Source organism: Scleropages formosus, chromosome 10, assembly GCF_900964775.1.
Source record: "Scleropages formosus chromosome 10, fSclFor1.1, whole genome shotgun sequence".
NCBI classification, from domain to species: domain Eukaryota; kingdom Metazoa; phylum Chordata; class Actinopteri; order Osteoglossiformes; family Osteoglossidae; genus Scleropages; species Scleropages formosus.
In genome coordinates, this window is record NC_041815.1 from 11,629,216 (window position 1) to 11,644,461 (window position 15,246).

At 41.7% G+C, this 15,246-nt stretch overlaps 1 protein-coding gene across 1 annotated transcript; it reads right to left on the bottom strand.

The window, feature by feature from the left end:
* Positions 1–7,740: 7,740 nt before the first annotated feature.
* On the bottom strand, positions 7,741–13,352 carry LOC108938295 (vitamin K epoxide reductase complex subunit 1-like protein 1). Its single transcript, XM_018758761.2, has 3 exons — positions 12,865–13,352; positions 10,019–10,128; positions 7,741–9,854 (listed from the first exon to the last, which is right to left on the bottom strand). The coding sequence occupies exons 1-3, from the start codon at positions 13,092–13,094 to the stop codon at positions 9,628–9,630; spliced, it is 567 nt and encodes a 188-aa protein (XP_018614277.2). The 5' UTR covers positions 13,095–13,352; the 3' UTR covers positions 7,741–9,627.
* Between the last annotated feature and the right edge of the window lie 1,894 nt (positions 13,353–15,246).

Below are 15,246 nucleotides of genomic sequence, written 5' to 3' on the forward strand. Positions count from 1 at the left end.
TTTAAACGAGGCTGTTTCTGATCATCCTTTAGTAACCTTTGATCTATACCTGCCCGTCCCGTCTGACAATAGTAAGACCAAAATCGTGTGGCATATTGATGACAATATTACTGCTAAAATTATTGATCATATTAAAAGCTTGGATTTTAGAACGAGCGTAGATATTGATCAAATGGCTTTAGATGATAATTTGGTGGTAAAATTCGCCCTAGACTCTGCGGCTCCACCAAAAACTAAACCTATTCGAACTGTAAGAAACTCGCCATGGTTCAACTAATCAACTCGTGCAATAAAGTTAGAATGTCGTAAATTAGAGCATAAATGGCGTTCAACTAAACTAAACGTTTATTATGTAGCCTGGTACGATTGTCTAAAAAAAATATAAAAAGGCACTTTTTCATGCCAGATCCGAATACTACGCAAAGTTAATTGATGAAAATCACAAGAACCCTGGCTTCCTGTTTAATACCATCGCTGACTTAACTGGTAAACACAAAGATAAACAATGTATTTCTGCTACCATTACTAATGATGAATTTATGTTGTTTTTCAATAATAAATTAGTGAATATCCGCAAATCCATAGTGCCTTCTAGTTTGTTTTCAGCAAGCATAAGCGCTTCTGACGATGATAACATTAGTTGTCCGCACCATCTTAGTAGCTTCGACATAATAACTGTAGAGGAAATTACCATGCTAATTCGCTCTACGAAAGGTACTACCTGTCCTTTATACCCAGTCCCCACTAAATTACTGAAAGCCACAGTTTCCGTACTTGCAGAACCTATTGTTAATATTGTTAATACGTTGCTACTAAATGGCTGTGTTCCAAAAGCTTTTAAAATCGTCGTTATTAGACCCCTACTAAAGAAATCGGATCTGGACTGTCATAACCCATGTAATTATAGACTAATCTCCAATCTACCATTTTAATCCAAAATTCTAGAAAAAATTGTAGCTTCCCAAATTGTAAAATATCTTAATCATCATACTATATTTGAAAAATTTCATTCTGGTTTCCGCACTGGTCACAGCACTGAAATGGCACTTACACGTGTTGTTAATGATATTCTCATTTCTTCTGATGCTGGTCAGATCTCTATTCTCATGTTACTAGACTTGAGTGCTGCGTTTGATACTGTAGGCCATAGTATCCTACTGAGTAGACTTGGAAACCTGGTTGGACTAAGAGGTACCGTTCTGAAGTGGTTTGAATCGTATTTAGCTAACCGTGAACAATTTGTATTGAAATCTGACGACTGCACCCCCTCCATCTCTACTACGGTTCAGTATGGTGTGCCACAGGGCTCTGTGTTGGGTCCATTACTGTTCTCACTTTATATGTTACCATTGGGTGACATTATTCCCAAACACAATGTGAATTTCCATTCGTATGCTGATGGCACACAGTTTTATGTATCGTTTAAGCCTGATGATCCATCACACGTGGTGTTGTTAGCTAATTCTTTTACGAGTAGAAAATTATGGATGAGTAATAATTTTTTATCTCTAAATGCCAGCAAAACAGAGGTACTTGTGGTGGGTGGAAATGCGAAAACTCTCAACATAATCACGCCAATCTTTACAACAAATGGTATTACCTTCAAGCGTATGGATTGTGTCAAGGATTTGGGTGTCCTGCTGAATGGAAAGCTGTCATTTGTATCGCATGTAAATGTTTTGACTAAGGCGTGCTTCCTTCAGTTAAGAAGCATAACTAAAATGCGGCGATTCCTTTGTACACAGGATTCTGAGAAACTGGTTTGTGCTTTTGTTTCCAGCAGGCTAGATTTATGGATTAATGCTTTATTAATGGATTATTAATGGATTAATGCTTTATTTTCGGGCTGTCCATACCAGACTGTATCCAGGCTACAGTTGGTACAAAATGCTGCTCCGAGAATTGTCACTAGGACTAGGAAGTTTGACCATATAACGCCGGTACTTAAATCGTTGGCTCCCGGTCACTTATAGAGTTGATTATAAAATCCTACATTTGACCTATAAGGCAGTACATGGCATTGCTCTGGCTTACCTTTGTGAGATCATTAATTTTCATATCCCACCATCATCCCCATTCCAAAGAAACCCAAAATCACAGGACTTAATGACTACAGACTTGTCGCCGTAACATCTGTGGTCATGAAATCATTTGAACGACTGCTGTTGGCCTACCTGAAGGACATCACTGGACCCTTGCTGGACCCCCTGCAGTTTGCTTATCAAGCAAACAGGTCCGTGGATGATGCAGTCAACATGGGATTGCACTACATCCTACAACATCGGGACAAACCAGGGACTTATGTGAGGATCCTGTTTGTGGACTTCAGCTCGGCCTTCAACACCATCATCCCAGACCACCTCCTGTCCAAATTAACCCAACTCTCTGTGCCCACCTCCATCTGTCGGTGGATCACCAACATCCTGATGGACAGGCAGCAGCTAGTGAGGCTGGGAAAATTCTCATCCAAGACTTGCACGATCAGTAATGGCACCCCCCAGGGATGTGTGCTCTCCCCACTGCTCTTCTCCCTGTACACCAGCGACTGCACTGCAAAAGACCCCTCTGTCAAGCTCCTGAAGTTCGCAGACGACACCACACTCATCGGCCTCATCCGGAATGGCGACGAGTCTGCCTATAGACAGGAGGTTAAAGAGCTGGCTGTCTGGTGCAGTCATAACAACCTGGAGCTGAACACTCTCAAAATGGTTGAGATGATTGTGGATTTTAGGAGAAACACTTCAGCATTATCCCCACTCACCATCATGAACAGCACTGTGGCAACAGTGGAGTTCACATGTTCCCGGGCACCACCATCTCACAGAACCTGAAGTGGGAGCCCCACATAGACTCCATTGTGAAGAAGGCCCAGCAGAGGTTGTACTTCCTTTGCCAGCTGAGGAAGTTCAATCTACCACAGAAGCTGCTGATGCAGTTCTATTCTGCAGTCATCCAGTCTCTCCTCTGCACCTCTATAACTGTCTGGTTCTGCTCAGCTACAAAATCAGACCTCAGAAGATTACAGCAGATAGTCTGGACGGCTGGAGGAATCATCGGCACACCCCCCCCATTCTCCAAAAATTGTACTCGTCCAGAGTGAGAAAAAGGGCTGGCAAAATCATCTAAGACCCTTCGCACACAGGCCACTTCCTCTTTGAACTTTTGCCATCTGGCCGGTGCTACAGGGCACTGAGCACCAGGACAGCCAGGCACAGGAAAAGTTTCTTTCCTCAGGCCATCTACCTTATGAACAGCTAAATGCCCCCTAGGGAGCAAATTGGTGCAATAAACAACGCTATTTATATTCATATTTATTTTTCACATCATATCTCTTATTTACTTTCCCTTGCATTGTATATATCAAACCTGTACAAACATATAATGTCTAGTGTCTATTTGTATATTGTGTCCTTTATACTCTATATATTTTTCTTTTTTATCTTTTATTAGCCCACTCTACTTTTATTATTTGTGTCTTGTCACTGTCATTCTGTCTGTGCTGTGGAAGTTTCTGTCACCAATACGAATTCCTTCTATGTGTAAACATACTTGGCAATAAAGCTCATTCATCCATTCATTCATTCATTCATTCATATCTCCATTCATTAGATGCAGGTTACCTTAAAGTACCTGTGATCAATAAGACCTCAGTAGGAGGTCGCGCCTTCAGTTATAGAGCACGTAAACTGTGGAATAGTCTACCAGTTACTGTCAGAAATGCCCCGTCTGTTTCTCTTTTCAAATCCCGACTAAAGACTTACATGTTCACTTAGGCATTCCACCTCGTGATGTAATTCCACCTGCCTTGGTTGTTTTTTTATCACCTTTATGAAAATGCATATTAAATTTACTTAAGTAACAATTACTAACTCTGTTCTATCTTCTCATTGAGGACTACCTTGCTACATAAGACCTGAGGAGGCCAGCCAGTGGTGACAGCCGAATCCCGTGCTGACAGACAAATCCTGTGCTGACAGGATTATATCCATCTGCCATGACAATCGAGACGTTCTATGCCGAGCTGAGGATCCAAGATGCCATTTACCAACATTATCATTATTACTTGTTACACACTGGCTTAAAAATTGTTACTTTATAGAATGCCCAGGAGGGGTGGGCAACCACTGGCCCGTGGACCCCCAGAGGTTTTTTTCTCCTTCAACCTTCAGTTGGGAGTTTTTGTTCCTTTCCCCAGTGGCCAGTAGGTATACTTATAGCTCTATAATAAGTTCTTCATTATGGTAGTGTAGCCCCTACACAATCTGTTCTCCTGTTTGTGAATTTGGTGTGTAAAGTTATGGGTGTAAAATGGTTGTATAAATAGTGAGAGGGTTATGGTTTTGTAATCTGATGATTTTTTTTGTTCATATATTGTAAGGTTTTTTTTTGGTGCTTATTGGCAGGGAGTCATTTAGGGGCTGCCCAATCGGTGCTGGTTGGGAAAATGTGCGCGACCTTGGTGGGAGGAAAGAGGAAGGAGTAGAGAGGAGAGGTTGAGAAGACCGCGTGGGGAAAAGGGGAGTTTTTTTTTTTCTGAGGAAACCGGGCGAGGAGAACAGGCTGGTTTGGGTTCATTTTCACCCTGCTGCTCTGATAAGCTACGTGAGCCAAACAGCTAGCGGGCGTGCAGAGGGAAGCGCAACCAGACCGCGGAGGGAGTCACCGGGACTCGCCATCATTGCTCCACCCTTGCCGGAGAGCGAAAGGATGTGAGGACAGGTCGCTGTCACATTGGTGGTGGACAAGGAGCGCCAGCAAGAGCCACCAATGAGACGGTACCAGAGACTGTGTCATAAAAAAAAACCCCAGGTTCAAGTGTTCATTTTCTATCATTGAGACTACTGTAATGTTTATAAGTATGGATTAGTTAGTTTTATATTAAATGTTCTTTGAGTTTGGGTATTTACCTGAGTGTTGCGATATTGTGTGTGTGTAAATGGGTTTTTGTAAGGGAAAGGAAAAGGGGCTGAGTCTGTTAAGTGTAATGCATAGGAGGTTTACACTCACATTAACAGCTGCACGACGCTAACTGGGCCTCTCCTCACCCTAGCGAGAGTCATACACCGCAGTTGGGGAAGCAACAGTAGACCCATCCCCAAAGTTGGTTGTTGCAGACACCACTGATTCACCTCCCATGCTAGTAATGTTTTAAAAAAAAAACATCAGAATTGAGTGGGTGAGCTACAGTAGCCATTAGTCGACTGTCTTTTTTGTATGTTTTCTTGCTGTACGCCTGCGTTAAAGCGCTGTGTCACTGCGTGAAAAGAACGCTCTATAAAAATAAATTGAATTGAATTGAACTGCTTAAGGCCCTGGATGTTGTAGGGCTGTCATGGCTGACACACCCCTGCAATGTTGCATAGGCCACCAGGACAGTGCCTTTAGATTGGCAAACTGGGGCGGTGGTCCCTACCTTTAAAAAAGGGGACCAGAGAGGGTGTGCCAACAATTGGGGTATCACACTTCTCAGCCTCACTGGGAAAGTCTATACTGGGGTGAGGGAGAGGAGGCTCCAGCCGATAGTTGAACCTTGCATTGCAAAGGAACAATGGGGATTCCATCCTGGCCATGGAACAGCCAGCTGCTTTTTACCCTCTCACAGATAATTGAAGGGGCATGAGAGTTCTCTAATCCAGTCTACATGTGTTTTGTGGTCTTGGAGAAGGCGTATGACCATGTTCCCCGGGAAATTCTGTGGGAGGTGCTTAGGGAGTATGGGGTACCAGGGCCACTACTGCGAGCCATCTGCTCTCTGTACACACAAGAGCGAAAGCTGTGTCCGCATACTCGGCATTAAGTCAGGCCCGTTCAATGTGGGCGTTGGACTCCGCCAAGATTGTGCCATGCCTCCACTCCTGTTTGTGGTCTTCATAGACAGGATATCAAGGTGCAGTCGAGGCCAGGAGGGTATTCTGTGTGGGAGTCGGAAGGTGACGTCTCTGCTTTTTGCGGATGACGTTGTCCTTTTGGCACCATCGCATGGTTGCCTCCAACACACACTGGAACGGCTTGCAGCCAAGTGTGAAGCAGCTGGGATGAGGATTAGCACCTCAAAATCTGAGTCCATGCTTCTCTCACAGCAAAGGATGGCATGCCCCCTCTAGGTAAGGGGAGAGAATTTGCCCCAGGTGGAGGAGTTTTAAGTATCTTGGAAACATTTTCACGAGTGAGGGGAGAAGGGAGCGTGAAATCGGCCACAGACTGGGAGCAGCGGCAGGAGTAATGCGGCCGCTGTACCAGACTGTAGTGGTGAAGGGGGAGCTGAGCCATAAGGCGAAGCTCTCCATTTACTGGTCGATCTACGCCCCTACCCTCACCTACGGTCATGAACTTTGGGTAATGACTGGATACAAGCAGCTGAAATGAGTTTTCTCTGCAGGGTGTTGAGACTCACTCTCCGTGATAGGGTGAGGAGTTCGGACATCTGGAAGGAACTCAGAGTAGAGCCGCTGCTACTCCTCCACATTGAGAGAAGCCAGTTGAGGCGGTTCAGGCAGCTGATAAGGATGCCCCCTGGGCGCCTCCCTTTGAAGGTATGCCAGGCATGGCCAACTGGGACAAGGCCCCAAGGTCGGCCCAGGACCTGCTGGAGGGATTATATCTCACAGTTGACCTGGGAATGGCTGGGGATCCCTCAGGCTGAGCTGGACCTCTCTTCTCTCCCTGTTGTCACCACACCCGTACTAGGACAAGCAAGAAAGAAAATGGATGGGATGGATAGTTGGATGAAATAACAGCACCTTAAAATAACAGAAAAGCCATCTTGTTTGAGAGGGAGGAAAAACTAAGCAATGAATTAGGTAAAGGTTGTCATGAAAAGGCTGAGGTGCCATTCAAAGCTTAACTGCTCCCAATTTCCCATCAGCGAGGCTCTGTGCTCAAACTGGAGGCACCGTTTCTGGTTATAGTCACGAGAATATAGTCATAAATCAGGTGGTCCCCCATTTATGATGGGGTTAAGTTCTGCGAAATAATGTAGACCTCTATGTGACAGACTGGGAGATGCGGACTGCTGCCCAGCATCGTGAGAAAGCATGGCACTGCATATTGCTTGCTTTGGGGGGGATAAATTGAAAGCATGGTTTCCAGTGAATGTTTATTGCCAGCTCACCATCATGAAGTTGAAAAAATTCTAAATCGAAACATAAATCAGGGACCACCTGTACTTAGGTGCAGGACTGTACACTTACCAAGACACAGTGGATCTAAGCGCAGTAGGCTGTTGCAGCACTGGAACTCTAAATACTAAATTCTACAAGAATTTAATTTCGAAAGCAAACAAAATTTCTGTTTTACATTTCATTTACAGTTTTCTCAGGAAAGGAAATGTATGAACAAAACAAAAGTGAAAACCAGATTCCCTTCAGGTTACCCAAGTCATCATGTGAGCCTTTGTTCTCTTTCAGCAGTCCACTACCCCCGTGACCCATATGCAAGCTTTCCACAGGTTTCCATAAGATTTTTTTCCATTTATGCATTAGATTTTTTTTTTTCATTAAGCAGCATGTAACAGTTGCTTCAGTTCATGTTTGTAGTGTATTGAGTTTTGTGTACTTTGAGAAACAGCATGAAAAGACTGGGTTACATGTCTTACAGGTTACGGCTTTGGTAGTTGTGTTAAAAACAGAGCTAAACATCTAAGTTTGTTTACAATCAGCTGGTAACAGCATTTCAAAATCAGGAACAACATTTTTCACAGAATGGTATATAAGAACCTGATTTACATGAGTTCAGTTAGAGGTTTTTTTTTTTTTTTTTTTTTAAACAAGGTTGTAAATCAGGGGAACAGTACAGCCACATTAGATACATTTAAATACAAAAACTGATATGAAAGTTAAATGTATTTACAGGCAGTTATACAATAAAATGTTTTCATTATACAAACAGATATAACATGAGGGAGAGAGGAGCACAGTTTTATTGGAAGTGATATTTGGGAATAAAGAAATCCCATTTCCACCCATTTCGTAATCTTCCACACTACTAAAAGTGAACTCATTCAGCCTGACCTAAAAACATTACTTATAACTTTCTCAGTGAGATACATATTCAATTTGCAATGTCTTTCAATGGCATTTGACTGTACATAAAGTAATATTGATCTCTTGGAGTAACTGCTTAGCTTAAGGTCGCAAACATTTCAGCTTCAATAATCCTCGCACAAAGGTAAACTAAAAACCAAGTAAGAAAAAGTGGAAAAATACTGAATAATAATTCCACACACTCTAACACTGGTTAACATTGCTTATAGGAACTACCATCATCCAAGTCCAAGAGATGTCAGACCCTCAAGTGCCTACAATGAAAAGTTGAACCATTTCTCGCTTCAGGTTTTATCATAACCCTCAACCCAAGAAGGCCTCTAGCCACTCCTCTTTGACTCCCATGCCAACCTGTTCACATAACTCAAAAGTACAGTTACAATTCAATGGTACATGTAAAACTACTCAAGCCAAGACTTTCTAAGACACAACTCTTCCATTCTGGTCAGAAGCTAAGGACACATATGATTTGTGATTGGAACACATTTAATTTTCACAAGTTCTTTCCAGTGAGATGACTACGGTTAACATCCCCAAAAATCATACACCTTTCCATATCCATTGCGTCTGCATCAGGACCTTTTAAAAAGAAACTGAAACACATTAAATTATTACATTCACTTACACACAGAATTCAAAAGTGAAAGATGCAGAAGTTGTTCAACTGACCAGCTGCAAACCCACCGACACTGAGCTATCGTGACAAACACACAACAGAGCTCTATACACAGGCACGCAGAGAGGCTAATGTACAGACGGTTTGCTGTATGAATAACAAACACCATTTCAAAATATAGCTTTTGCATACAATCCAACCAACAGGTTTAAACAATTTCGTGCTTTTTAATGTCAGTACCAAAGAAAGAGAAGAGTACACACAAACCTCCATCAAAACTAATCTGTACTCAAGTTATTTCTAAACAACTGTAATCTTTAACCTTACACCTGATGTGTGCGTTTTATTGGAAAACTACTAGGAAAACCTTGCAAGACATACTTTGATATTACATGTGATTTGTGTATACAGCAAGACATATTTCAGGGTTCGAAGGTAAACATTACAATCCTTACATAACAGTCTCATCCATAAGAATTCAAACTTTCACCCAGAATGCTTTTAATCTGTATTTTAAAATGTTATCCGCATAATTATTAAACAGACATGTTTGGAATATTGCTCACTAGCATTGCATAAAAAGTATACCAACTTCTCTAAGTGGAAAAGGAAAACAAATCTAGTTCTTTCACTGTTTTATGAAACATTATTTGTAAGGAAAAAATACTGGGAAACAGTACTTTTCAAGTTATACTTGTTAAAGTCCAGTTTTAGCCTCACTTTGAATCTTCCATAAATTTAATGCATCTACAGTCATTTCCTTACAGGAACAATTTTAAGTTCGGGTAACAAAAAATTTTGTTATAAATTCTTCTCAACATTCAGCCTGATTTTCCCAAGAAACCGTAATTCAAACTACAATACTATGCTGTTTATTTGCTGCAGTAAAAATGTGGAAACAAGACACGCCTATAACAAACCAAGAGTAGTGAGGTCCCATTTCTTAATCTGTTCTTCCAGTTCTTTTGTTTAGTCCTGTTTAGTCTGAAGCTGCTGCTTCCAGGCTTCATTCAAGTAAACAAGTCGCTTGTAGTTGAGAACAAAAAGGGCTAAGTTCAGTATATATGTTGTAACACTGACAATACAGAAATCTTTCAAGACAAAGTAGAGGATGTAGCTTAGGTAGAGTGAACCCATTACAGACACGATGGACGTGGTCATGAGAATCAGAGCCGCCATCGCACTCACCGTCATTCCTGTGAAGATAAAGAGCAGTGAAGGTGTAAGATCTTTGACTAAATGAATTTCCATTATACACTCAGCAATCTTTGATTTATTTAATTTTATCACAGAAAAACAAAGGAAATTTGATTCAATTCATAGCTAAAATTTTTTGCAGTTTTCTGGCTGGTAAACTTACCTAGTAGCAGCTGGAATACATAAAAGAAAAGGTTATAAACACTGTTTGGCTGGTCCATTGCACCATTTTTACCAAATATTGATCCAAGTAACCCAAAGCCTCGGCCCCATCTAGAAAGGGAGAAAGTGTAGCATTAAAATCAGATTGAAAAATATAATCACAAATGTGGATATGTTTAAATGTGACATCTTTACAAACCTGTCTGCAAACATCTGAAGGGCAAACGAGCAGCAATTAGATCAACACAAGAGACCGAAAAAACAACATCTCTGTCGAGAGTGAAAGATGGACATTCAAATCCTACTTGCTACTGTAGCACCCTTGAACAAGAAACTTCACTTTGAACTGATCCAGTAAAATTTATCCAGCCGCATGTGTAACTAAGTAGCTTAAAGGCTGGAGAAAAGTTTCTGTTAAATAAATACATAAATAAATGTGAACGCAATCACAACCATCGATATTATAGCTGACAGCTTTCTTTTAGAGAGGCTGTGATGATCCATTGACAATTTGGACAGATTTTGTTTTAAAAAAAAAAAAAAAAAAAAGGGAAAGAAAAACTTCACCATTAATGCCAACATTGGAAATTACTTGAAAAAGTAAAAAACAATGCAGTACTTCAGGGCTGATCAAAAGTGACTTAATATTTTAATGTTTTATAAAGAATTAACTAGTTCCTTGAAATGTAATAAAGTGGCATACTGTCTATGGTGTACCAAAAGTCACTCATGCAGCAACACAAAACAGGAAAAAATTTACTCAAATTTAATTTTAAAAATTTTTTAAATTTTGATAAAACTCTTCAGAATGTTGATACAGAAGACAAAAAAATCTCTAACAATTTCATACTGCTATCCCACTGACATATAAGAGTTTACCAGTTTATCGAGGCTTTACAAGTCTCATAAGACATGTAAAATTACCTGTAACAAACATGATTAAAACACCTCAGCCACATACAACAAAACCATGACTGTTGGACCCCTGTACTGTATAGTACAGGTGTCCAACAAACTCCAGCGCTGTAGAGTCGGAAGTAATTATTGGGTTACTGGAATCAGAAAAGAATGTACAGACTCCAGCTAAATCTACTGTATATGCCGGTGTGCAAGTCAATTTGGCGTATAAGTCAACCCCCGAAAAATTAGAAGTGGAATACAGGTTTAGGCCTATATTTGCCAGATAAGTCGACCCCAAAAATTAACGTGCAATTTTTGGGCAGTGGTGTGGGGTCAGAGTCGTGGAGTTCGAAGCAATTACAGGTGGTCCCTGACTAACGATTTTTTTCGACTTTGCAATGGTGAGCTGGCAATCGACATTCAGTAGAAACCTTACTTCAAATTTTGTTTTTTTTCCCCCAGGCAAGCGATATGCAGTGTAATTCTCTCGATGCTGGGCAGCGGTGATCACAAGAGGTGTGTATTAGGTGTATTTTCGACGTAACCCCATCGCAAGTCAGGGACCACCTGTATGGGGTTACTGGAGTTGGAGCATAAGGTTTTGTGTACAGACTTCACCACCCTGTGAAACTCAAGGGTCAAGAAAGTGCATTTCTAAATAGTGCTATTATGGACCAATGTTTATAAATCAATTAATTGCAAAAGAAATTTTATTTTTTTTAAATTTTCTTCTCTTGTCCATTTTTTGAGTTTTAGCAGAACAAGCATGACCTGCATTTCTCTTCAACACAGACAGATGGCAGTAAAGCACAGCCAAACAGAATGAGTGAGGTGCTGCTTCACTTCAACTTGTTCCCACAGTGTTTACAGCCAGAATTTGAAGTTAAAAGTCTCTGTAGTGCCAGAACACACAGGCATGTTATTACAATGGAGTTGACAGCAATATTAAAGAAAAAGTGGTGTCAAGATTATGTCATAAACATGTGCAACATTTGTGAACTGGTCAACAGCTGGGATGGAAAGGAAACCACTGACACTGACTTGCAGAAATGTGAACTCTGACCACACTGTTTTGGTTACAACACATGGTAACAGAGTGCTATAGAAAAGTGTGAGGCTATCAGCTGTGGTCTGTGTACAGTAACTGTGCACACCATCCCTCGGCACCACCTGGTACCACAGTACTGTATGGAACACTGTGTAAATTATTAATCATTTCCAACCTCCTATTTGAAAATAAATGAATAATAATTCAGTCTCTGCACAAGAAGCATATAGTATTTATAAGTCACTTGTATGTTAAAAAGGAACAGAGCTACAGAAAACTACAGTTTGTCTAAAGGTCAGTGTAACGTAAAATTTGTGGCTGCACTTTCATTATGCTTTTTGTGCAAAGTATATGTATTTCTGTGTGTGCTAAACCGAGCCTTACGCCCCGTGTTGCTGGGTAGGCTCCAGTTCCCCGCGACCCCGTATGGGACAAGCAGTTCAGAAAATGTGTGTGTTTGTGTGTGTGTTAAACCATGCACAACCTCACTTCACCTTGCCCTCTCCTGTGCACAAACATGCTTGCTACAGTTACCGATACTGTATCCATTATTTTTATTTGTGCTGTGGCCTGTTGCCTTCACTGGCTCTAACTTTAACTATTACTTTTGCTGTTACATTTAGTGTCACTTTACCTGGTTTGGTCACCTTTAATTTTCAGTTTTGCCTTATTTCACTCTCACTGTTAGTTTGCACACTAAACTACTTACACTGATGTAGCCGTTTACAGAGCTGGGTACTTCTAGTGTCAGTAGACTGAGAAAGAGTTTAGGCCGGATCTTTGTGCTACAAGATGGCAGCTCTACCCACTACGCCACCTGCTGCCTGGACTCTTACTGTTCCTATTTCTCTCTTGGGCTGGTGCCGCTATTCTCACTGGACTCGGTAACAGTCAGATACCTGGAGCTGAACATTCTGGAGCAGCTCACTGAGCCGCCAACGTCGCACATGGCTTCGTAATTCGGGTCCCTCGCCTTCTCCCTTTCCACGTGCAACGCGTACGCCGAGAGCAGCACGCCGAGCAGACACACAACGAGGCGGGCCGTGCACTCCCACCGCGGGGTTGACACTCTCAGGACGGTCGCCGCCATCTTCCTCCGGCCTGGCGCGCACACGCACCCGCCCGCCATGGGGCTCAGGCTGCGGCGACGCGCTACAGCTTGCAGCCGTCTACGGCCGCGCCATGCAGTGCCTGCTGCGGGTTTCCGTGTTGCGCTGCGCAGTCACTGCTTCCCGGGGGTTGTTATAGCAAACCAACATGCTGCAACACGAACTCCGACTTCACCGGAGGCGTAGCATGATACAGACCTAGTGCGTGCAATGGCGGGTCTCTCCCCACTCGCGTTACAACTCAAACAAGCGTCGGAACAAAAACCATCAGGACGGTTCCTGAGCGTCCACAGACAACCAATCAGTTTGTCGCAGTTAGGGACCACGCCTTCTTCGAAGCCATGGAGGCGTGGCACTACTCATTTATACTTCATGAGAAATGCGAGCCTAATTTACATCGAAGATCGTCTTCAGGGTGAAGATGCTGTACTGGTAGTGAAAGGAACAGCAATCACAAGCAATAGGTGTGGACAATACATGTGGCAAAAAGGTCGCACAGAAGATTGAAAAATATACTGTTTGGTTCTGCAGTTTTATTCAGAATTATTCAGAAAACTCGGACACACCTGAAGTGTAAATCTATTAAAATCAAACAATAAAGACAATCTTTGAATGTAGAAAAATTAAAAAAAAAGCAATTAGAGGTTTTCCAGCTGAAGTTCTACCTTGTGTGTCAGCTACAGTCAAACAAGTGCAGAGAATGCAGTACAGTATTTGAGAATAAGGTCTATGAAAATATCTGAAAACTGTGATAATACATGCTGTAATTACACAGAACCAAACGGAGACATTGGGCATATTGAGAACCCTCCAAAAAAGTATAAACTCATTCATTTGAATGTGATTATTTCATTTTTTGAAGTACACATCTATTCAGTTATTCTTTTAGTAAAAATCTTGACTATTGAAATAACAGCATTTGGTAATACAGTTGAGACATGCTGACCCAGTGTTTCTGAAATAAGTGTTGAAAGGCAGCTGACATGATAATGAATCTTAACACAAATTGGTGTTTAATTCTGTGGCCTGTTTACAAAAGCACACCATGATGTTTGCAAGATGTTTGTCTCTGGTTTCTGATCTGCTTCACTGGTGATTAAGCAGAAACAGACAACACTGTTTATGACACTGGTGTTCAAACTGTTTCTGCCACAACTTTAGCCAAATATACCAATGTCTGATTATGTAAAATAACACTAATCATGATTTGTATATGCGTAGCAGCAAGATGAAGCTTGTAATGTGACTGACACTTGAAAAAGGAACGAGGGGGACAGATTGGAGTGGGTGCAAGGGTGCTCTGTAGAAAAGCTCTGGAGGAAATCTAAACCTAAATCTCTCCCCTAGAGAGTAAACCAGTGCAATACATAATGCTATTTATATTTATATTTATAACTTATCACATCATATCTCTTACTCACACTCCCTTGCATTTGTAACTAGTGACTATTTTTGTATATAATATTGGGTACTGTATTTTATATATTTTTCATCCCTTATTCACATACTCTATCTTCTCATCTGTCTTGTCACTGTCATTCTGTCTGTGCTGTGGAAGTTCCTGTCACCAAGACAAATTCCTTGTATGTGCGAACATACCCGGCAATAAAGTTCGTTCTGATTCTGAAAGAGTCCAGCATCAGGTACAGCATGAAGAGAGAAAGAAATAGGTGTGGAAGCCAGGGTTTCGTTATCAGTTGAATGCCAAGCTTGGCATTTTTGGTGTGTAAGCTAAGTTTCTGATCAAGGCAACCAACCAACCGATGTCAACAACCACTTGTCCTGAACAGGGTCGTTGTGACTAGGAGCCTACCTGGTAACACAAGGCGCAAGGCCGAGGGGGACACACCCAGGACGGGATGCCAGTCCGTAGCTGGGCTCCCCAAGCAGAGGTCAAGCCCCAGCCCCACCACACAGCAGGCACTGGCCAAACCCTCCAATCAAGGCAGCGTGTAATAATTAAACCCATCGTCCCAAGCTTCCAGTCTCGTTTTTTTAATCTCTAAACCTTTAAACAAGTGTTGCATTCTCTAAGAGCTGCAGGAATGTTTAAGGTTGCCCTTTGAAAGTTCTGAATTAAATAACAGCTCAGGAGTGACAAAATAATGAGCATACAGCAATTAAATATAAGTTCAGTTAAATGCCTCTGCATCAGTCACAAGAGATTTGTTC